This window comes from Peromyscus eremicus, chromosome 3 (genome assembly GCF_949786415.1).
Source record: "Peromyscus eremicus chromosome 3, PerEre_H2_v1, whole genome shotgun sequence".
Classification (NCBI taxonomy): Eukaryota; Metazoa; Chordata; class Mammalia; order Rodentia; family Cricetidae; genus Peromyscus; species Peromyscus eremicus.
Genome location: NC_081418.1, coordinates 131,731,679 through 131,755,864, shown reverse-complemented (window position 1 = coordinate 131,755,864; position 24,186 = coordinate 131,731,679). Strand labels below are relative to the sequence as shown.

The following is a 24,186-nucleotide window of genomic DNA, read 5'->3' as shown; positions in this document are numbered from 1 at the left end:
TAGCTTTGTCTGTCTCTACCTCTCTCCCTCCTGCCCTTCCTCCTTCCTTTCCTTTAGTGCTAAATATTGAACCTAGGGCTTCATGGCTGCTTACCAGATGCTCTACTACTGGGCTACGCCTCTGTCTCATCCTTTTGCTTTTTAGCTCAAATGTGTGCACAACCCAGTGCTGCCACTTGAATTCCGTATTGGTGAAGCCATCAGTTAGGAATATCCCTACATGAACTGACTCCTCTATATCCACTAAGAAGTTTTCTTTGAAACCTAATATGTTTTTAACTACTCTGTTGGTTTTTTTTTTTTTTTTTTTTTTTTTGAGACAGGGTTTCTTTTGTGTAGCTTTGCGCCTCTCCTGGAACTCACTTGATAGCCCAGGCTGGCCTTGAACTCACAGAGATCCACCTGGCTCTGCCTCCCAAGTGCTGGGATTAAAGGCGTGCACCACCACCGCCTGGCTCTCTGTTGGTTTTTTTGCAGCATAAACTTGAATGGAATTTGCAGCAGAGGGAGGAAGAGATTGCTGAATTGCAGAAAGCCCTGAGTGATATGCAGGTCTGCCTCTTCCAGGAACGGGAACATGTTTTACGACTCTACTCAGAAAATGACCGACTGAGAATCAGGTACTAAATAGAAGGAGGGAAATGTTAGAATTATAACTCTGAGTTACACTTAAAATGATGAAATTTATTGACAGTCATTCTCTTTGGTTGTGTCCCTGGGAAACAAACTTTAGGTAGAGATTTACCTGAAAGGCAATTACTGGAGAGGTTCTTAGAAAAAAACACCAATGAGCAAATTAGAACTATGATAGGGTGGTTAAAGAGGCCAGCCCCACAGCAAGCTCTAGGACTAGGGTGGTCGTTCAAAGGCAACGGATTCAGACTTTTGTATCTTGATATTGACCAGTTGTTGGCTACAGACGGCACTCATGAAGAAGTCATAAACTTGTGAGAGAAAGCCTTTATCCAATCATAATTCCTTTAAAACGAAACAACTTATTTTCTTTATTATTGTGTATGTATACCTGATGTTTGTGTGGGGGATGCGTGATTGCAACTGAGCACAATGTGGAGGTCAGAGGACAACTTTGGACACTTGGTTTTCTCCTACATAGCAAGTGCCTTTATCCCGCTGAGCCAACTCACCAGCCCCCAGTGATTTTTTTTTTTTTTTTTTTTCAAGACAGAGTTTCGCCGGGCACTGGTGGTACACACCTTTAATCCCAGCACTCAGGAGGCAGAGGCAGGCAGGTCTTTGTGAGTTCGAGGCCAGCCTGGGCTACCAAGTGAGTTCCAGGAAAGGTGTAAAGCTACACAGAGAAACCCTGTCTCGAAAAAACTAAAAAAAAAAAAAAAAAAAAAAAAAGACAGAGTTTCTCTGTGTAACAGTCCTGGCTGTCCTGGAACTCACTCTGTAGACCAGGCTGGTCTCGAACTCACAGAGATCCACCTGCCTCTGCCTCGAAAGTGCTGGGATTAAAGGTGTGTGCCACCACCACCCAGCTTAATTTTTAAAAATTTTTATTTTATGCCTATGGATGTTTTGCCTGCCTGTATGTCTTGCTTTCGTGGTGCCGGCAGAGGCCAAAAGAAGGCCTCAGGTCCCCTAGAACTCAAGTTACATGTAGGTGCTAGGAACCAAACCTGGATCATCTGGAAGAGCCAGTGCTCTTAACCAGTGAGCCATCTCTCCAGCCCTTTAATTCCATTTTTTTCTGACAGCATCTAGGCTAGCCTCAAACTTGCTTATGTAGCTTTGAATGTGTTGTATCATTTGGTAATTCTGTTTTTAACTTTTTGTGGAACTGCTCTACTGGTTTACATGGTGGGTGAGTCTTGAAGTTCCCCCCTGTGACTACTAGAAGAAATGTCCAAAGACCCTGTAGCGAGGTACTTGTGGAGACACAGGGTCTTGTCTCCTGGGAGAACAGGCTCTTCTTCAGCTTATAATCTAGAAAATTGGATAGAGGCTGTAAATGGGTTGTGTAGCCCTGCCTGGCCTAAAACTTGCTATGTAGACCCGGCTGACCTCCAACTCACAGAGAGTTGTCTGCCTCTGCCTCCCAATCCTGGGACTAAAGGCGTGCGCCACCGTGCCGGGTGTGATTGTTTGTTTGTTTATCATTGTGAAGTGTATGTGAGAGAAAGCACTCAAGCAGGCGCATGTGTGCACGGTGTGTATGTATGTGTGGAGGTCAGAGACAACTTTTGGGAGTCAACTCTTTCCTTCTATCATAGGTTTCAGGGAATGAACTCAGGCGCCAAGTTTGTGCAATGAGCATCTTAACTCACTGAGTCATCATGCTGGCCAGAGACTGTGGATTCTTGTTCATGTTTTTGTTTTTGTTTTGGAGGAGGGCAGTGGTACAGTCCCCAGCCTCATTTCCTTCTTGATTAGTCTAATTGTTTAAGCTGTCCCCACTACTCCTCACCTGTCTTGCTCTGAGGAACAGGATCATCATCAGTCATTAGCTCGGAAAAGTCCCTTTGTAGAGTTTGCTTCCTTGGACTCTTCCTGACACTAGCTGTGTTGGGTTGGATGCCTTGGGAAACAAAGTGCACAGTGAAGATCTTCTGGAATGTTTGGGGAGCACGCTAAGGAGGGCTGCCTCTGAGAAAATAAGGGGAGTCTGGTTGGGCAGATGGAGAACTTCTACTGTGATTTGGTTACAGCAGGTCCCAGCCAGTACCATGGGGACTCTGAAGCCGAATGGCTTTTCAGAGCCATGTGCATTGAGGCAAAGAGAACGAACTCTTGTTCCCCTTGAGCCCCACTGAGAAGGCACTAAATGCAGACTGTCCCTGAGGAATGGGAGGTATAAGCAGGGAAGCAAGTTTCTGTTTGAGCAGTTCTGAAGGGAGAGTGAACTGTGAGCCATGAGCGGGCTATATTCCTTATTGCTGAAGAGGAAGACCCACTATAGTTCCCTTCTAGAAACAGCCAAGAAATTATTCCCAGGCTCCTTCTCTGGATTCCTGAATTGAAATACCTAATGTTTTATTTATTTATTTATTTATTTATTTATTTATTTATTTATTTATTTATTTATTTATTTATTTTTCTGAGACAGGGTTTCTCTGTGTAGTTTTGGTGCCTGTCCTGGAACTCACTCTGTAGTCCAGGCTGGCCTCAAGCTCACAGAGATCTGCCTGGCTCTGCCTCCCAAGTGCTGGGATTAAAGGCTTGTGCCACCATTGCCTGGAGAAATACCTAATGTTTTAATAGCTGGAGTTGAGGTATAGATTGATCTTTTTCAGTATCTTTTTCATTTTTAACTTGTGGTTACAGTCATTTTTGAAACATGAGAAGCTGGGGATATAGCTCAGTTGTAGAGTGCTTACATAGTGTCTTAGTTGGGGTTTCTGTTGCTGTAGAGAGACACAATGACCATGGCAACTCTTGTAAAGAAAAACATTTAATTGGGGTGGCTCACTTACATTTTATATTTTTATTTGCTCACCTTGCTCCTTTTCATTATAAATCTTCATCAGAGTTAACACTAATAGCCATATGACAGAGTCAGTACTAGGCTGTTTTGAGATTTTCTCTGCTAATAGAATTAATCCAAAACTCTTCACTTTAGCCTCAGGCAGACTCTTAGTCAAGGGCAAAAAGCAGTCACATTCTTGACCAAAATATCACAAGAATGATTTCTAGGCAACATACTAAAATTCTCCTCTTCTGAAACCTCTTGAGCCAGCCCTGGACAGTTCAAGTCATTGTCAGAACCATTGTCTTCCATGCTCCTATTATGGCCCATTAAGCAGTGCTTTCCTAACCCAAAGTGCCAAAGTCCAAATTCCTCCAAACAAAAACATGGTCGGGGTGCTGGAGAGGTGGCACAGCATTAAGAACACTGGCTGCTCTTCCAGAGGACCTGGGTTCCATTCACAGCACATACATGGTAGCTCACAGCTGTCTGTAACCCCAGTTCCAAGGGACCTGGCACTCATGGCAAAACACCAATGTACGTGAAATAAAAATAAATAAATTTAAAACAAACAAACAAAAATGGTCAGGCCTACTACAGCAAAATACCCCAGTCCCTGGTACCAACTTCTGTCTTAGGGTTTCTATTGCTGTAAAGAGATACCATAACCACAGCAACTCTTATAAGGGAAAATATTTAATTGGGGCTGGCTTACAGTTTCAGAGGTTCAGTCCATTATTGTCATGATGGGGAGCATGGTGCCTGGGAATATGGCAACATGCAGGCAGACATGGTGCTGGAGAATTCTACATCTTGCAGACAAGAGGAAGTGAACTGAGTGTCACATTGAGGGAAGATTGAGCAAGAGACCCCACAGTGACACACTTCTTTCAATAAGACCACACCTAATAGTGCCACTCCCTTTGGGGACCATTTTCTTTCAAACCACCACACATAGCATGCACAAAGCTCTGGTTCAGTTCCTAGCACTGCATAAACTGGGTGTGGCATAGGCCTGTTATCTCAAAGGCAGACAGCAGGGTGAAGGATCAGAGTTATGTTTGGCTATATGACAAGCTCAAGTCCAACCTGGGATATGTGAGACAATTTCAAAAAAAAAAAAAAAAAATCAGAGAGGAAATCTTTTGACTCTTGTCTTTTGTTGTTATCATTGTTGGTTTTGTTTGTTTGTTTGTTTTTAGACTACTATGTAGCCCTGGCTGGTTTGGAACTTACTATGTAGACCAGGCTGGCATTGAACTCATAGATCTTCCTGCCTCTGCCTCCTGAGTGCTAACATTAAAGGTGTGTGCACAATTGTCCAGAAGGGAAATGTGTGTGTGTGTGTGTGTGTGTGTGTGTGTGTGTGTGTGTGTGAGTGTATGTTTGAGACAGGATTTTTCTGTAGCTTTGTAGCCTATCCTGGAACTCGCTCTATAGATCTATAGACCAGGCTCCCCTGGAACTCACAGAGATCCACCTGCCTCTGCCTCCCAAGTGCCACCACCGCCTGGCTCTTTTTTTTTTTTTTTTTTAGGTTTTTTAAGACAAGGTTTTTCTGTGTAGCCCTAGCTGTCCTCACTTTCGTAGACCAGGCTGGCCTCGAACTCACAGAGATCCACCTGCTTCTGCCTCCTGAGCTGGGATTAAAGGAGTGTGTCACCACCACCCAGCCAGAAGAGAAATCTTTTAAATAGAAATGGGTTACTTACCTGGGGTATATAATGTCTACTTTTTATGAGAATTGCAGGGAACTGGAAGACAAGAAAAAGATTCAGAATCTGTTAGCTCTTGTGGGAACAGACACCGGTGAAGTGACCTATTTTTATAAGGAGCCTCCCCACAAAGTAAGTAATCTTTGCTGCTATGCTATGATGAGTGTGACTTTTACAAGACATGGGTGAGGGTCTATAGTCAGAGCATCTCTACTTGTTAGAGATGCTGCGTGGAGAGTAGTTAGCAACCAGTATCTACTGGAAGTTTAAAGCTTTTCTCTGCAAAAAACCTTTTGAAGATTTTTTTTTCACTATTAAAAAACCATGCTTGGGGGCAGTGTGGTGGTGGCTGTAGAGATGGCTTAGAGGTTAAGAGCACTGGCTGCTCTTCCTGAGTTCAATTCCCAGCAACCACATGGTGGCTCACAACCATATATGATGAAATCTGGTGCCCTCTTCTGGTGTGCAGGCATACATGCAGGCAGAACACTGTGTACATAATAAAAAAATAAATCTTTAAAAAACAAAACAAGCTGGTCGGTGGTGGCACATATCTTTAATCCCAGCACTGACCTACAGAATAAGTTCCAGGACAGCTAGGGCTACACAGAGAAACCCTGTTTTGGAAAAAAACAAAAAGAAACCTATGAGGGGCTGAAGAGATGGCTCAGTGGTTAAGAACACATTTTGTTCTCCAGAGGACCTGGGTTTGGTTCCCAGCACCCACATGGCAGCTCACAACCATCTGTAACTCCAATTCCAGGGGATCACACACCTTCTTCGACATGTACACGAATGCAGAACATCGATACACATAAAATAAGTAAATTAAAATTTTAAAAGAAATCTCTGAATGCTCTCTCAAGGTATAACACATTTTCAGTGCAAAATGAGTCCTAAATAGTCCCAAAGTCATTTCAGGAGGGCTGTTACTTTACTGGGAGACCTGAATTTTTTTTTTTGGTTTTTTGAGACAGGGTTTCTCTGTGTAGCTTTGCGCCTTTCCTGGGACTCACTTGGTAGTCCAGGCTGGCCTCGAACTCACAGAGATCCGCCTGCCTCTGCCTCCCGAGTGCTGGGATTAAAGGCGTGCGCCACCACCGCCTGGCAAGACCTGAATTTTAAATTATGCTTCCTGTGTAGTTCTTTGTCAGTGCTACTAAATTTAGTACATTTTCTTCTTCCCCTTTTTTTGTTTTTGGGTTTTTTTTTTTTATAACAAGGTTTCTCTATGTAGCCCTGGCTGTCCTGGAACTTGCTCTGTAGATCAGGATCCTTATATTTTCTTCTTTAAACAAGAATTTTTTTGCTATTCAAAATAGGGATTGTGAAGAGAATATTGTTAGAAGGATCATATTTTGAAAACTCAGAATTCCAATGGATACTGATGTTTTTTTGTGTCTTTTTTTTTTTTTTTTTTTGGTTTTTGGTATTTTGAGACAGGGTTTCTCTGTGTAGCACTGGCTGTCCTGGAACTCACTCTGTAGATCAGGCTGGCCTCAAACTCCAAGAGACCCTCCTGCCTCTGTCTCTGGAGTGCTGGAATTAAAGGCGTATGCCACCACTGCCCAGTCTTGTCCCTGATTCTTAAAAAAGTAACTTGCCAGGAATTTGAAAACACTCAGAAGTGTTTATTTGTTTTCATTGTATGCTTTAATTCCACATTGTATCACTGTTGATGAATAAATGTACTTTTCTTTTGATAAAAAAAAAAAAAAAAAGAAAGTTAAGCCTGGGCTTAGGCCTTATCCAGAGTCCTTGCCTTGCTAGTGAGAGGCGCTTAGTTTATCTCCAGCACTACACCAGAGAAGAACAAGAAAACTAAAGCTTAGAGGGACAGAGGTTGCTGCTGAGATTAGAGAAGAAAGCAGTGTAGTCTTTGTGAAGAAGACATTTCAGTTCTTAATTTTTTTTTTAAATCTTTTTTTTTTTTTTTCTGGAGCTGAGGACCGAACCCAGGGCCTTGCACTTGCTACGCAAGCGCTCTATCACTGAGCTAAATCCCCAGCTACTTAAATCTTTTTTATACTGATTATAAATTAATAATGGTCTTTATCAAGAACACACAGATGGTGAGACATACTTTAGTCCCTAGCACTCGGGAGGCAGAGGCAGGAGGATCGCTGATTTCAAGGCCAGCCTGATCTATATAGCAAGTTTCAGGACAACCAGAGCTACACAGAGAAACCCTGTTTTTTGGGGAGTGGGGAGTGGACAAGGTCTGAATATGTAACCCAAGCAAGTCTCTGACCTCAATAAGTACCCCAATCTGGCCTCACACTTGTCATCTGCCTGTCTCAGCCACCCAAATATGGGGATCACAAGGGCACACCATCTTGCTTCTCTGCCTTTTCGCATTTGTAAAGAATTTCTCGGTAGCATTATCATATATATCTAATGTGCATATTTTTACTATTAATGTCCTTGTCAGAGAACACCTTACTTTTGTTTTGTTTTGTTTGGGGTTTTTTTGGGGGGGGTGGTTGAGACAGGGTTTCTATGTGTAACAACCCTCTCTGGCTGTCCTGGAATTCACTTTGTAGACTAGGCTGGCCTTGGACACAGAGATCCGTCTGCTTCTGCCTCCCAAGTGCTAGGTTTAAAGGTGTGCGCCACCACACCTTCCTCACAGAGTACTTCTCAAAATATATTTTATTAAGTAGCTCTGTGTTTTTATTTATTGTTAATTAGTTTGTATTAACACTGGATTTTATTCAAAAAATTATTTTGTACATGTTACTTTTCATATAAATGTCATGTGTTTGCATGATTATATCAGTTTTGAGCAATTTAATTTATAAATATTGGATCTGTAGAACTAAGGCTAAAAACTACAATTTCACACATATTGAGACTACTTCTATACCTTTTTTTCTTCTTTAGGTAAGCATTCTCCAAAAGACTATCCAGGGTGTAGATGTGTGTGAACAATATGAGCCTTCCGCTTTCAAAGCAGGTAACCACTGTTCTAGAAATTTTCACTGATGTTGAATTGAAAATCCCAATTAAAGTGATTAGAAGATTTTCCCTACTAGACAGAGATAGTAGTGTTCATAATGATGCCTCTGGCAGTCTAATACCATACATCTCTAGAACTATGCAAAGAATAAACTATTGTTTAATGTAAGGAGTTTTGTTGTTTTGTGTGTGTGTTTGTGTTCATATGGAGGCATGTGTGTATGGGTGTGCATTTGTGTGGATGCTAGAGGTCTATGTCAGGGGTCTTCACCTTTTTGAGACAGAGCTTCTCACTGACCCTGGCGTTCACTGATTTGGCTAGACTCTGTCCAGTGAGCTGTAGGGATCCTCTTGCTTCTGCCTTGCTGGTGTTGGGGTAACGGGTGTGTGGACCTGGCTGCTGTTTACCTGGGTGCTGAGGATCTCAACTTGGGTCCCCTTGTTTACACAACAGGCACTTTACTGACTGAGCCGTCTCCCTAGCTCCTTAGAACAACTTTCTTTTGCTTTTTAAAAAATACATTCTTGCTGGGTAGTGGTGGTGCATGCTTTTAATTCCAGCACTTGGGAGGCAGAAGCAGGCGGATCTCTGTGAGTTTGAGACCAGCCTAGTCTACGAAGCCAGTTCCAGGACAGCCAGGACTATACAGAGAAACCCTGTCTCAAAAAACAAAAAACAAACAAACAAACACAATACACTCTTACTAATTAACTCGACAGTTACACATATTTGTAGAGTACAGTGTGGCACTGTAATGTGTATATACATTGTGTTAGTGATCAGGGTAATTGGTAGATAGCCATCACATTTGTAAGTACTATGTAGCCCTCTCTGCTTCTAGCCATTTTCACATATACAGTTGTAGTTACACTATTGTGTCAGAAAACGTTAGAAGTTACTCCAGCTGTCTGGCAGCACCCCTGCCCATCAGCCATCCTCCCCGACCTTTCCTCCTCTGTACCTTCCCAGGCTCTAGTGAATTCATTCAATTTTTGTTATTTGTTACCCTTTCTTTTGAAAATTGTGTGGTATGTCATAACCAAAGTGTTTAAATTGGGCTTTTACTGAGAAAATATTCACAACTCCAGAGGAACATTTTGCCAGAAGATGAATATGATTACCAGGTGAAATGCTGCAGAATTCCCGTAAGAGATTCTGCCTGGGACTCAAGCGCTGTAGGTCTCCAGTGTGTCCTTTTCCTTCTTTCTCCTGCAGGTTAGTGCTGACGCTTGAGGAGCAGGAAGAAGAGCTGAGCAGAGTTTGATGACCTTTTGTTTTCTATTTTAGGTCCTAAAGTAAACAAAAAAAGAGTAACAATAAAAGAAAAGGAAGACATAACTGAGCGTTACCAGAGGGAAGTACAGACACTCATCCTGCAGGTGATACATTGGTCCGGACAGACCAAAGTGGTTTCTCTCCACACATTTAGCTGTGTGTAATGCACCTTTGCTATCATGAGAACTGTCTCTTTGCACTTGCATTGCGTTCAGGCATCCTGGGGCCAAGAAATTTGAGATTATTCTTAATGTTTGAGCACTTTTTTTTTTCAAGCAAAGTTAGAGATATTTTGTTGTTGTTGTTGTTGTTGTTTTGTTTTGTTTTGTTCTGTTTTGTTTTGTTTTGAGACAAGGTCTGTCTACACAGCTCTGGCTGTCCTGGAGCTCACTATGTAGACCAGGCTGGCCTCAAATTTAGAGATCCACCTGCCTCTGGGATTAAAGACATGCATCTCCACACCTGGTTTAGAGACAGTTTTAAAATATAGATTTAAATGTGAACATTAATTTCAGAGAGAAAGCCCTAGATAGTGGCATATTCCTGTTAATCCCAGTACTTAAGAGGCTGAGGCAGGAGGATTGTCATACATTTGAGGCCTGCTGGGCTCTATGTAGGGAACCCCAGGCCAACTAGGGCAACTTAGCAAAACCCTATCTCTGTATCTCCCCATCCCTCTAAGAGAGATGATGTCAGAGCGAGGAGTTCTGTTGTATGGCATACCTGAAGAGAAAAACTCCTGAGATACATGAATAAGTCATATGGAGACTTTAGTCACTGCCTCCGATTTGTTGGAGTTTTTAAAGGCAAAAACTGCAATTGTGACATATACAGAAAGGCAGTGTAGACATCTGCAGCAAGCAACTGTTGTTTACAGAAGTGGAGATACAGCAGTTCAGTGGTCAGGCAGTTCTCATAACCTTTAGGTTAGGGACACATTGTGTAGAATTTATGGCTGGTCCAGAGACCAGTTTACGCTAGGAATTTATGGTGAATTTATGGTTGATCTGAGTGACCATAGTCTAGTTTACCCAAGATAGTTTTAGCACTTAAAGTATTCTTAGGAATACTTTCACAAGATGGCATAACTATAGTTCAGTAGCCCATTACACTGCCTCTGGAAACCTAATACTGCACAGATCTGGAACTGTACAGAGGGGTTTTTTTTTTTATTGTTGTTAGTGTGTGTGTGTGTGTGTGTGTGTGTGTGTGTGTGTGTGTGTATGTATGAGATCATATGGACGTGGTATATGGTGCATATTTGGAATTTCTCAGGAGAGAATAGCCTCATAACACTTATACTTTAAAATCATTATTGTCTATTTGAACATTCTAGAATGCTTCTGGCAACCTTTGGTTTACATGCTAAACCCTAGCTAACAAAACCATCCTAAAGTAAGAATTCCCATTTGTTTTGTTCTTGTTTTGCAACAAGATCTCATCATGTAGCCTTGGCTAGTCTGGAACATGCTGTGTAGACCAGGCTGACCCAAAACTCACAGAGATCCTCCTGTCTCTGCCTCTGCCTCCTGAATGTTGAGATTAAAGATGAATACCACCATGCTTGGCTAGAATTTACTTTGTGATTGGCCTGAGGACTATACAGAGAGTAGCACAGGAAAGTTTGTCTGTATGACAAATCAACATTTGGGGTTATATTAATTTATTTAGTGCATATGTTCTAATCATTTATTTAGTGCATATGTTCTAAAATCTAGGCAAATATAAATCCTTAACTTACTACTGGGTATAGACAGATTTTTCTTTCACAAAAAACAACACAGAGACTTATTATTAATTATAAAAGCTCGGCCTATAGCTTAGGCTTGTCCCACTAGCTCTTCTAACTTAAATTAAACCATATCTTTTAATCTATATTCTTTTACGTGGCTCAGTTACCTTTACTCTGTAATGTCCATCCTGCTTCCTCTCCATCTGGCTGGTGACTCCCCCTTTCTTCTTCTAAGAGCTCTCTCTGTCCAGAAGTCCCACCTATACCTCCTGCCTAGCTACTGGCCATTTTGCTTTTTATTAAACCAATCACAGTGACATGTCTTTAAACAGTATAATCAAATATCTTGCAGCATTTCCCCCTTTTTGTCTGAATAAAAAGGAAAGAATTTTAACTCTAACATAGTAAAACTACATACAATAAGAATAATTATCAGGTAAGAATTAAACATTTACAATGTCCAGTCTATTTGCATTTGGCAAATTCATAGAAAATACTCCATTATTAATACTATATGGTGAGTCCAAGTTTTGTACCTAATTTACCTTCTGTCATAACTAAGGAAAACTATAACTATCTAGTCTTCAACTCTATCAGAGACTCCAGGAGGATATAATATTACCTGAGTAAACAGAAAGTGCAGACCAAGCAACTATGAAATGACAGAGACACTACAGGCCTAGAATATCTGACAGACTTTACTGTGAAGCAGGAAATTTTTGAAGGATTATCCTACCCTGTTTTGACAAAGTTTGGCAATCACTTTGTGTGTCCATATGGAGGTTCTTTGATGCCCATCATCCTTTTTTAAAGTAAATTGGTGCTGCCAGTTGCAGATGTGTCTGACTATCATGAAAAGCCATACATTATTAAAACATTTAAAATGCCATATTCTGTAGGTCTTTGGAGTGTTTAAAGATCACCTATCTCTCTAAAATATGTATCTGTATGACCTTGAAAAAATACCTAACATGACTATACTTTTGATAGTTATAGTTGACTAACTATTAACCTGTATTACTTTTTTTTTTTTTTTTTTTTTTTTTTTTTTGGTTTTTCAAGACAGGGTTTCTCTGTGTAGCTTTGCGCCTTTCCTGGAACTCGCTTTGGAGACCAGGCTGGCCTTGAACTCACAGAGATCCGCCTGCATCTGCCTCCCGAGTGCTGGGATTAAAGGCGTGCGCCACCACCGCCCGGCCCTGTATTACTTTTTTATCCTAAATAGCTTTCAAGGACTAAAACTTTACATTACATTTTTTTTTTTTTTTTTTTTTTTTTTTTTTTTTTTTGGTTTTTCGAGACAGGGTTTCTCTGTGTAGCTTTGCGCCTTTCCTGGAACTCACTTGGTAGCCCAGGCTGGCCTCGAACTCACAGAAATCCGCCTGGCTCTGCCTCCCGAGTGCTGGGATTAAAGGCGTGCGCCACCACCGCCCGGCTACATTACATTTTTAAATGAGCTGCATAGGTATAATACCTTAAATAAGAATAGAAGCATACATAAAGTATAACAAAAGTAACCTTAAATTTGTATGAATATACAAAAATATCTTTTTTTTTTTAAAGATTTATTTATTACATATAGTGTTCTGCCTGCATGTATCCCTGTGGGCCAGATGAGGGCACCAAATGTCATTACAGATGATTGTGAGTCACCATGTGGTTGCTGGGAATTGAACTCAGGACCTCTGAAGAGTAGAAACATATATATAGTATAACAAAAATAACCTTAAATTTTTATCAATATACAAAGATCCATACCAAAGTAGACGCAACAACCCACCCTTTTATCTCATCATTTCTATATTATATCTCCCTTTTTCCCTTTAGAAAGAGATCCCTGAATCTAATCTTATTTGTTTAGCTTTTTCTCTGACCATGACTAGTAACAATTTGTAACCAACCTCCCTAAATGATGACAAACATCCATAACCCACCAAACAACTAAAAACCATCCATCCCACCTCTTGGAAATGTGGCTGTTGTGTTCTCTAGAATGCTTTCTGTTGTCTGGGGGCAATGATAACTTCTGAGAAAATTGGGATAATGATCAAGCTCTGGGAGAGCTAGCTATTGTCCAGTCTCTGTGTGATGGGAAAGTGCAAGGCTTATCTGGAGTTCTGACTGGACAGTCTTTGAGGCTGGACCATCTTAGCCAGTGGCCTTGAAGCTGTTCTGGATGCAGAACTCCGAGGAAACTGCAATAGAGGCACTCTGAGAGGCTGAATCACCGGGGCCACCCATTTTCATTACTGTCTGGTCCCCTTGCTCTGAGAACATACAAACTTTCAAAGGTAACATACATATTTGCATTAATACAAGTATGGGCTATGTGTTGTGCACAAGCCAGTGAAAGGTGAATTTTTCGTTTTGTGTTTGAGCAGGTAAAATATACGTCACCTGTCTTGTAGTTTTTTGTTTTGTTTTGTTTTGTTTGTTTAAGGTTTCTTTCTTTCTTTTTTTTTTTTAGATTTATTTATTTATGTATACACTGTTCTGCCTGCATGTCTGCCTACAGGCCAGAAGAGGGCACCAGATCTCATTACAGATGGTTGTGAGCCACCATGTGGTTGCTGGGAATTGAACCTGGGAATCAGGACCTTTGGGAGAGCAGCCAGTGCTCTTAACCTCTGAGCCATCTCTCCAGCCCAAGGTTTATTTCTTTATGTCTGTAGCCAGGATTTTCAGGAGGTCTTCCCTGAACAAACCTGATCCTCTTTAACCTTGAATGAACATTTTGTTTTCTGTGGAAACAAAAGCATAACCTCTTCCCCAAAGTAATGCATTTTTTGACTTCTATTTTAAAGTTAAGACGTTTCTAAAGTATCTAGGCTGCTTAATTCAGCAGTCCCTTTCACAATCCAGTGTCTCTCAACAGCTGTCATTCTGTTCATTAGCAATCTGTTCATTAGCATTTAAAAAATTCAGAATCAATAAGACATCATATAGGGTCCAGACTCTCTGTGTATTTTCCATCTTTACATGGCTTATCTTTTTTATATTATTTTATTCTCTTTTAAGACTTTATCTTATTATTTATAAACTATTTTTTCTATGACTGTCTATACCCATTTTCTTTTCTTTTTTAAGCCTACACACATTTTAAAACATACTATACCTTTTTAGAGGTTTTATGTGTCTGGATCTGTCTTTACTTAGCATCTGCAGCATTCTCTGATCCTGTGAGACAAATTATAAACCATGTCAGCTGCCAGTGCTGCCCAGCTTAGCACATGTTGCTGGTGGCTGGCTCCAGCCCACAGGCAGCCGAGCCTACCTGGGAGACCTTAGTTACGAGGAAGTTGCATTTGATTTTGTGTTCTGAACTTTTTTTTTTTTTTTTTTAAGCTTTCTTAGGCCTTATGTGGATACTTGGTCCCACATTGGATGCCATGTGTAGACAGATTTTTCTTTGGTCCATCAGCTCACAAAAAACAACATGGAGACTACTATAATTATAAATGTTCAGCCTGTAGCCTAGGCTTGTCTTACTAGCTCTTATAACTTAAACCATATCTTTTAATCTTTGTTCTTTTATGTGGCTCAGTTACCTTTACTCTGTAATGTCCATCCTGCTTCCTCTCCATCTGACTGAAGACTCCGTTTTTCTTCCTCCCAGAGTGCTCTCTGTCTAGAAGTCCTTGCTATTCTTCCTGCCTAGCTATTGGCCATTTCTTCCTCCCAGAGTGCTATCTGTCTAGAAGTCCTTGCTATTCTTCCTGCCTAGCTATTGGCCATTTAGCTTTTTATTAAATCAATCACAGTGACACATCTTTACACAGTATAATCAAATTATCTCAAAACAAGTTATTTGTATGTTATATGAAATGTTCCTATCCTTATTGGAGCAGTGGTCCGTTGACTTGAAAATTTTCTGCCTTTGGCCAGTATCTCAAAAGTCCTAACAGCCAGACCCCAAGAAAGAAATTACATTACATCCATTTTGCTCTACATTTTCAAACCAAAACTGGAAGAGTCGCCTTGTTTCTGTATAACTAGGGCATCCTTTTTGTTTTGTTTTTTTGAGACAGGGTTCTCTGCCTGTCCTGGAATTCACTCTGTAGACCAGGCTGGCCTTAAACCTCAGAGATCTGCCTGCTTCTGACTCCAGAGTGCTGGGATTAAAGGCGTGCGCCACCACTGCCCGCCTAACTGGGGCATCTGAAAAGGAAGACAGTCCTCTAAGTCCAGAAGGAGACAGTGAGAAGTGAGAATAATGGGGTAGAGAGAGGAGACTACAGCTCTTACTTTGGGTGGTGTAGATGAGGGGCTGAGTGTGGACAAAGAGGTGGTTCTTGTATAGCCCGGCACCATTTATAAGGCATTAACTAAAGAGAACTAGGAGTTAGGAGATGGATCAGCTGGTAAAGTGCCTGTCAGAAAGCAGGAGGACCTGAGCTCAGATCCCTAGCTGGGCTGGGGACTGGAACAGTAGCTCAGCAGTTAAGGACACTGGCTGCTCCTGCAGAGGACCCAGGTTCAATTCCCGGCATCCATATGGCTGCTGATAACCTCCTGTAACTCTGATGTCCTCTTCTGACCTCCATAGCAGGCACCAGGCATACACGAGACAAACATATGAGCAGGCAAAGCATTCATACACACAAAAACAAACAAACAAAAATAAAATATATATTAAAAGAAAAAAAAAAACTGGCCTGACAAGACATGTCTGTAATCCCACTGGGAGAGTGGGGACAGGCAGGTCCCTGGAGCTCACTGGCCATTCAGCTTAGGCAGTTGGTTAGCTTGAGATTCAGTGAGAAACCATGCTTTAAGATAGAAGGAGGTGGGGAGTGATTGAAGGAGACGCTCCACTCACTCACATGTACACACACATGTGAACACAGCACAGGCACATACACACACACACACATAGAATCAGAACTGAGATCTGTCTGTTTTGCTGCTGTTTCAGGTTTTGCCCCCACCCCACCCCGTTTTACTTTGTTCCTAGGAAGGGCTCACCTTCAGAGATCTGAAGTCACAGAAGCAGGAATGGCTGACTAACTCACTCCTCTCGGCCAGTATAGGTAGAAGCCCTTCAGGCACAGCTGGAAGAGCAGACAAAGCTTTCCAGAGAACAAGTGGAAGGGCTCATGGAGGACAGACGGATCCGAATTGAGGAGATACAAGTTCAGCACCAGAGAAATCAAGACAAAATCAAAGAGCTGACTAAAAGGTGAGGACTCAAGAATTATGGTCCTAACAGGTATCCTGTTTTTCTGAATGTCTTAGGAGATGGCTCTGCTTACTGTTAAGAGCACATCTGGATTCAGTTCCCAGCATGCACATCAGGTGGCTCCCAACCATATGTGACTCCAGTTCCAGGGGATCTGGCACCGCCCCACAGACATATGTGCAGGCAAACCACCAACGCACACATAAAAGAGAAATAAATTACTGAAAAAAAAAAAATTGGTGGTTATGGGGATGGAGAGATGGCTCAGCAGTTGAGAGCATTCGCTGCTCCTGAGAAGGACCCTAGTTCACTTCCTGGCACCTGTGGCCTCAGCCCCTCCTATGTTGCTTCAGTTCAGTTTGTGCTTCAGTCAGACTAATAATTTGAGGAACAATTGTTTTAGCAAGCACGTCACTAGGCGCAGTAACCCCTGAACTGAAGACTTACTCAGACCAAATCCACATTCCCGTAATGATTATAATGATTAGTGTGCCTTTCTTTTCTTTTCTTGTTTTTTTTCGAGACAGAGTTTCTCTGTTTAACAGCCCTGGCTGTCCTGGAACTCACTCTGTAGACCAGTCTGGCCTCGTACTCACAGTGATCCACCTGCCTCTGCCTCCCAAGTGCTGGGATTAAAGGCGTGTGCCACTATTGCCCAGCTAGTGTGCCTTCATGATGGCCCTCCCACCATATATTGTACTTACATCTTTGTTCCCTAGGGTTTTTCTCTTCAGTCTGTCCTACCCTAAGTCCTATAGTAGCCACAAGATAGGCACGTTGCATACTTGATGATCCTTGCTAAGTCACACGTAACCATCTCCTTTCCCCATTAAACATGCTTAATTGGTTTTTATTTTATTTTTATTTTTGAGACAGGATCTCACTGTGTAGCCCTGGCTGGCCTGATACTCTATTTAGTGGAGGTTGGCCTTGAAAACACAGAGAGAGACCCTTCGGCCTCTGCCTTCCCAAGTACTGGAATTAAAGGTATCCATCAGCACGCTGGCCTCGTGTTTAATGTATGTGTGTGTATAAGTGTGTAGGGGTGTGTGTGTGTGTTGTATGGAGGCCAGAGGTCAGCCTCGGGTGCTGTTTCTTGTTCTTGAGACAAGGTCTCTCACTGGCCTGGAACACAGTGACTAGCCTCAGGGATTTGCTGTCTTTATCTCCCCTGCACTGGAGTTGTAAGTGTGTGCCACCATGTCTGGCTTTTTCATGTGGACTCTGGGGAGAAGTTCAGGTTTTCCTGCTTATACAGCAAGCACTTTACCAACTGAGCTGATATATATATATTTGTGTGTATGGGGTTTTTTTGTTTTGTTTTTTTGTTTTGTTTTTGTTTTTGTTTTTTTCCAAGACAGGGTTTCTCTGTGTAGCTTTGCGCCTTTCCTGGATCTCACTCCGTAGACCAGGCTGGCCTCGAACTTACAAAGATCCGCCTGCCTCTGCCTCCCAAGTGCTGGGATTAAAGGTGTGTGTCACCACTGCCTGGCAGGGTATTTTGTTTTTTTTTAATAAAAATTTATTTATTTTATGTATGTGAGTGCTCTATCTGCATTTATGACTTTATGCCACAAGAGGGCATCAGATTCCACTAGTGATGGTTGTGAGCCACCATGTGGGTGCTGGGAATTGAACTCAGGACCTCTGGAAGAGCAGCCAGTGCTCTTAACCATCTCTTGAGCTCCACATATGGGTGTTTTGCCTGCGTGTTTGTCTGTACACCACATGCATGCCTAGTGCTTGAGGAAGCAGGAAAAGGATGTCAGATTCCATGAACTGGAATTACAGATGGTTGTTAACTGCCTTATGGGTACTGGGAATTGAACCTGGGTCCTCCAGAAGAGCAGCAGATACCTTTAACCATTGACCCATCTCTCCAGCCCCAAATTTATTTATTTTTTGAGACAAGGTCTCTAGCCAGGCTGGTCTCAAAAACCCTATATAACCAAGGGTTTACCTTGAACAACCTAGTCCCCTCTCTCTACTTTCCAAGTGCTAAGCTTATAGGAATATTCCCCTGTAGCCCATTTATTTGGTGCTGAGGATTGAACCCAGGACCTTGTATATGCTGGACCAACTGAATTACATTCTCAGCCCTAATTTTGTTCATTTTTGGCTTTTTTTTTTTTCTTTAAGATAGGGTTTCACTATTTAGCTTTGGATGGCCTTAAACTCATAGAGATCTGCCTGTCTCTACCTCCCAAATTCTGGGATTAAAGTCGCATACCACCAGTCCTGGCTATTTTGGGGTGGAGGGTGGTATTGGTATTGGGTATTAAACTTGGGGCTTCATGCATGCAAGACAAGCACTATACTACAAAGCTATACTCCAGCTCATAATATGTGATTTAAAAATAAACAAAAAAGATTCATTTTAGTTATTAATTATTTGTGTATGGATGAATCTGTGTATGTATTAGTGTAGTTGCCCATGGAGTCCAGAAGAGATCAGAGCAGTGTGTTCTCTCAGCCACTGAGCCATCTCCACCCAAATAATGGTGACTTTATATTAGTTTTCCAGCATGTAAAAAGCCATCCTGTGTATTGTACAGTCTGCTCAGTTCCTTTTGTTAGATGCATCATTCTAAGGCTATTGAGTGGTCTGAAACCCTAGGCCATTAATGACTGTCCTTGGGTGTCACTTTTTTTTTTTGCTGTTATTTTATGTATGTTTACAGTGCTTGGTTTTGAATCTAGGACTACATACAAGCTAGGCAAGTGTTCTAGTGTGAGCACATCAGCCCAGCTGTGATAGTTTAAATGTATTTATTAGCATATATTAATTACACAAATTATATATAATGAATTTCATTCTGGCATTTTCATTCATATACATAATATAGTTTGATCATATTCATCCCCTTTACTTTCTCTTGTCCCCCTCCTACTCCATAATCTAGGTTTTTTGTTTGTTTGTTTGTTTGTTTGTTTATTGTGTATACAGTGTTCTGCCTACATGTATGCCTACATGCCACAAGAGGACACCAGATCTCATTATAGGTAGTTGTGAGCCACCATGTGGGTGCTGGGAATTGAACTCAGGACCTCTGGAAGAGCAGCCAGTGCTCTTAACCTCTGAACCATCTTTCCAGCCCCTAATCTGGATACTTTCAAACCAGTTTGTAATTGTGAACATAAAAGTTGCATATGTGTGGGGACTGGAGAGATGGCTCAGTGGTTAAGAGCACCGATTGCTCTTCCAGAGGACTCAGGTTCAATTCCCAGCACCCACATGGCAGCTAGCAACTGTCTATAACTCCAAAATCTGACACCCTCACTCAGACCTACTTGCAGGCAAAATGCCAATGCACATAAAATAAAAATAAATAAATTTTAAAAAAAAGTTGTGTATGTGCCCTGCTACTCAGGAAATAGCTATTATTTGATCAGCCGGGAGTTATAGTGATTGCTCTATGGTATTTAATGCTCTTGCAGGCAATTGCATCATTTACTATAGTAAATACTTTTCTAGATGTTGGTGTTAACCCAATAAAGTTGCCAACTTCTGAGGATATTCTTTTTTAGAGATACAAACATCATTTTTTTAAAAAATTATTTATTATGTATACAGTATTCTGCCTGCATGTGCCCTTGCAGGCCAGAAGAGGGCACCAGATCTCGCTATGATGGTTGTGAGTCACTATGTGGTCACTGGGAATTGAACTCAGGACCTCCAGAAGAACAATCAGCGCTCTTAACCACTGAGCCATCTCTCCAGCCCCAAACATCATTTTTTTTTTTTTTTTTAAATTTCAAGTATCAAGAACAGTCATCAGGACTAGTCAGTGCTTTTGTATTTCCAGTAGTTGGTACTGTCCTTGTTCTGGTGGTAAGGAAAAAATTCAGCTATCTTTTGCTCAGGAAAAATATGCTGTGTGTCTTTTTAAAACTGCTACTATTTGGGAGTTCATATTGTACAGTTTTTAAAGAAGCTGTATTTCTCTTTTGGAATAGTCTTGTATTTCAGCTAAGCAGTGTGAGCACCTTCATGTTCACAGTTGTGGGTTTTTTTTGTTTTTTTCATAGTCTCCATCATACCCAAGACCTGCTCTATGAGAGCACCAAAGACTTTCTACAGCTAAGATTTGAAAACCAAAATAAAGAGAAGGTATGGATGCTTGAAAAAGATCTCTTGATGTCCAAGATTAAGCAGTACAGAGTGCACTGTAAGAAGAAAGAAGATAAACTTGGAAAAGTTATTCCAGTTTTACATGAGACTCATCATACTCAGAATGAATATATTAAGGTAATGCCATTATTTTCTGGAAGAGTTGAAAACCTCTGGATTCCTTGGGGTTAGAATCGAGGCTCAGTTGGTGGAATGCTTGCATAGCTTAGAGAGACCCAGGGTTTGATCCCCAGCACTGCATAAAGCCAGATGTGATGGCTCATGCCTCTAATCCCAGCATTTGGGAGATTAGAGATGGGAGGATCACAAATTCAAGGTCATTGTTGGCTGAATAGTGAGTTTGAAGCCAGCCCGAGCTACACAAGACCCTGTCAGAGACTTGGAGAATTTCAGAGAGCCTATAAATTGTTATATAAGATCCATTCAGTTCCTGAAGCTAAGTAGCAATAACGTCATGAAATAGATAACAAAAAGTAACTGATCATGATGATATTTGAGGATTTGAAATACTAAGCTAGACAAGATTTAAGACCAGACTATGGAGTGAGACCCTGTCTCAAAACAAAAATATTACACTTCATTTCCTAATTCAACAAATGGACCAGACTCTGGGGACAGCACTGTTTTAGTAAGTTAGACAGAGTGTTTTCTCATTGTGTTTATATTTTAGTGAACAAGGAAAAATCATAGTTTATCAAGTAATTTTATATTAATAAGAATTATGTAACAATTGTATTACTTGTTGGAACCCCACTAGAAGGGGACCTGGGGGCACCCTCTTAAGTCTGGTGCTTTTGCTGAGACCTGCAATGTAGATTAGGGGGAGGGCATCCCTGGCAATGTTTAAGCTCCCTGGAATAGGTTTGAGGAAAGGGATGTTCTCATGGTTGTGAAATAAACAAGGAGAAGGGAGGCCTGGCAGTGTAACTCACTGGTAAACATCTAGTGTACACAAGGTCCTAGGTTTAATCCTTAGTACCACAAGAGAAAGAAAAAAACCCGGAGGAACTGACATGTGAGCCCTGGAGGGCTGGCAGAAACAGTCCTAGATGGCTGTGAGGAATATAAACATAGTTCTAGTGATTATGTCTTGGAAGGATTATATAAGGAAGTAACATAATCTGATGTAAAGGTTGTCTCTTATCTTCTTTTGGCCTCTTGAGACAGGGTTTCAGGTAGTCAGGCTAGCTTCCAACTCACTGTAGCTGAAGATGGCCTTAACTTCTGATCTTGCCTCTGCCTCCTGAGTGCTGGGATTCTGGGTATGTGCTACCACACCAGCTTATTATTTTGAAGTGGGTGGTTCATTGCTGTTTCCTGGGCAGAGCTTGAACTCCTGGGCTCCAATAATTCTCCATCTGCCTCCAGAGTAGTAGATTACAGGTGTCACTTGTGCATATGGATCTGATTTGGGGTTTTTTGTTTTCTAATTTTAAAAATTGCATTTATTTACATGTTATGTTTATATGTATGTGTTACTCTTGTGACACATGAACATACCATGACGTGAATATAGAGGGCAGAGAACTTGCAGGAGTCAGTTCTTTCCTTCCACCATGTGGGGCCCAGGCAGCGTGGCAAATGCCTTAGTCACTAAGCTGTCTCGCTGGCCCCTGGTTTAAGGTTTTGAAGGACTGATTTTTGGTTCCTCCATGGAGCATGTGTGATACATGTTGTTAATGCTTCTTTTCAAAGAGTTAAGACATATGATGTCTTACTTAAAACGAATTCTGAGCTCCATTCTGTGGTTCTTCTCAGCCAAAAATACTTGTATTTTTTGAGACTGGGTCTCATGTGCCCAGAGTTGGCCTTTAATTGACTATGTAGCTGAGGATGTGGTCCTCCTGTCTCTACCTCCAGAGTGCTAGGATTACAGGGATGAGCACTACATCTGGTGGGCTGTCTAGTTTTATGTCAACTTGACACAAGCTGGGGTTATCAGATGGGAGGAGGGGAACAGAAGGAGCCTTAATTGAGAAAATGTCTCCATAAAAATTGGGCTGTGTAGCTGGGCGGTGGTGGCACACGCCTTTAATTCCAGCACTCGGGAGGCAGAGCCAGGCGGATCTCTTTAAGTTCGAGGCCAGCTGGTCCACAGAGTAAGATCCAGGACAGGCACCAAAACTATACGGAGAAATGTTGCTAGAGTTTTTATCTCTGGGTCTCTTTATTTTATCTCTTTTTTTTTATAAGTGGGCCAGGGGATTGCCAAGCCCCAGCAATCCCATGGCCCACTTATAAAATAAACATACAGACGCTTATATTATTTAAACTGCTAGGCCATTAGCTCAGGCCTACCATTGTCTAGCTCTTACTCTTATACTCAGCCCATTTCTGTTAATCTATATGTTGCCACATGTTCGGTGGCTTTACCTGCTGCCTTTACATGATGATCTCTGGATGGCAGGCCGGCATCTCCTCCTCTCCGCTTTCCTGTTCTCTCAATTTTCCTCTCTGCTAGTCCTGCCTATACTTCCTGCCTGGCTACTGGCCAATCAGTGTTTTATTTATCAATCAATCATCTACAGCAGAGAAGCCCTGTCTCGAAAAACAAAACAACAACAACAAAAAAAATTGGGCTGTAGGCAGCAAGGTTGTAGGGTATTTAATTGTGATTGATAGGGGAAAGCCCATCCCATTGTGGGTGGGGCCACCTTGAGCTAGTAGTCCTGGATTCTATAAGAAGGTAGGATGAGCAATCCATGAGGAGCAAGCAGCACCCCTCCATGGCCTCTGCATCAACTCCTGCCTCCATGTTCCTTCCCTGCTTCAGTTCCTGCCCTGACTTCCTTCAGTGGTAGACTATGGTGTGGAAGCCAAATAAACCATTTCTCCCCCATTTGTTCATGATGTTTCATTACAGCAATAGAAACCCTAACTAGGACATCTGGGTTGTTTTATCTTAAAAATATCTACTTATGTACACTTGAGACAAAGTACAGAGAGGAAGTATGGACACGGCAGGGCCCTGGGTGTCTCCTCAGATCTGTCCCTCATATTTACTCTGGAAGTCTTTTCCTCCCTTCTTTACAAACACAGTGTTATTTTGAATTACCTGATGGGGCTGGAGAGATGGCTCAGCAGTTAAGAGCACTGACTGCTCTAACAGAGGACCTGGGTTCAATTCCCAGCAACCACATGGCAGCTCACAGCTGTCTGTAACTCCAGAATCCAACACCCACACACAGACGTACATAAACACCAATACACATACAATAAAAATAAATAAATTAAAAGAATTACCTGATTATAGATAGGGCTGAACGTTAAACCTTTTTGTCCCTTTGGCCTACAGTCTCTAAAGGATAAGCTAATACAAGAGAAAAAGCTGTCCAACATGTACCAAGAACAGTGCATTTCCCTAGAAGAGGAACTTGCTCGAATCCGGGAGGAAGAGGGGGTGAGGAGAGAGATCTTCAAGGTACGTAGTGCTCTCACACTTGTGACGACATGCAGGCGGCTCTGGGGAATGATTCTCTTCATAAACTCCTCATCACCCATTTTTAGGATCGCTCCAACAAGATGGCGAAGCGCTTACAAATAATGACAAAGCGCTACGAGGCCCTGGAGCATCGACGCATCCTGGAAGTGGAAGGCTTCAAGACGGACATTAAGGTTCTCCGACAGAAGCTGAAAGACCTGGAGCAAATGCTCTATAAGGTACTTTTGCTCCTTATAGAGTTAGGAGAAGGAGATGGGGGTGGTCAGGAGGGTTCCTCAGAAGATGGCCAAGGATGTGGTGTGGATTTCAGTAGAGTGTGTGT

At 41.8% G+C, this 24,186-nt stretch overlaps 1 protein-coding gene across 2 annotated transcripts in view; it reads left to right on the top strand.

Annotated features, from left to right (window-relative positions):
* The window catches only part of Ccdc77 (coiled-coil domain containing 77), a 34,137-nt gene that overhangs the window by 7,158 nt on the left and 2,793 nt on the right, over window positions 1-24,186 (top strand). For both annotated transcript variants that reach the window (XM_059258495.1, XM_059258496.1), the window contains exons 4-11: window positions 478-620; window positions 5,181-5,277; window positions 8,029-8,101; window positions 9,392-9,483; window positions 16,142-16,290; window positions 20,320-20,539; window positions 23,718-23,843; window positions 23,930-24,082. In XM_059258495.1, the coding sequence (XP_059114478.1) occupies window positions 478-620; window positions 5,181-5,277; window positions 8,029-8,101; window positions 9,392-9,483; window positions 16,142-16,290; window positions 20,320-20,539; window positions 23,718-23,843; window positions 23,930-24,082 (1,053 nt within the window). The remainder of the gene's footprint in view (window positions 1-477; window positions 621-5,180; window positions 5,278-8,028; window positions 8,102-9,391; window positions 9,484-16,141; window positions 16,291-20,319; window positions 20,540-23,717; window positions 23,844-23,929; window positions 24,083-24,186) is intronic.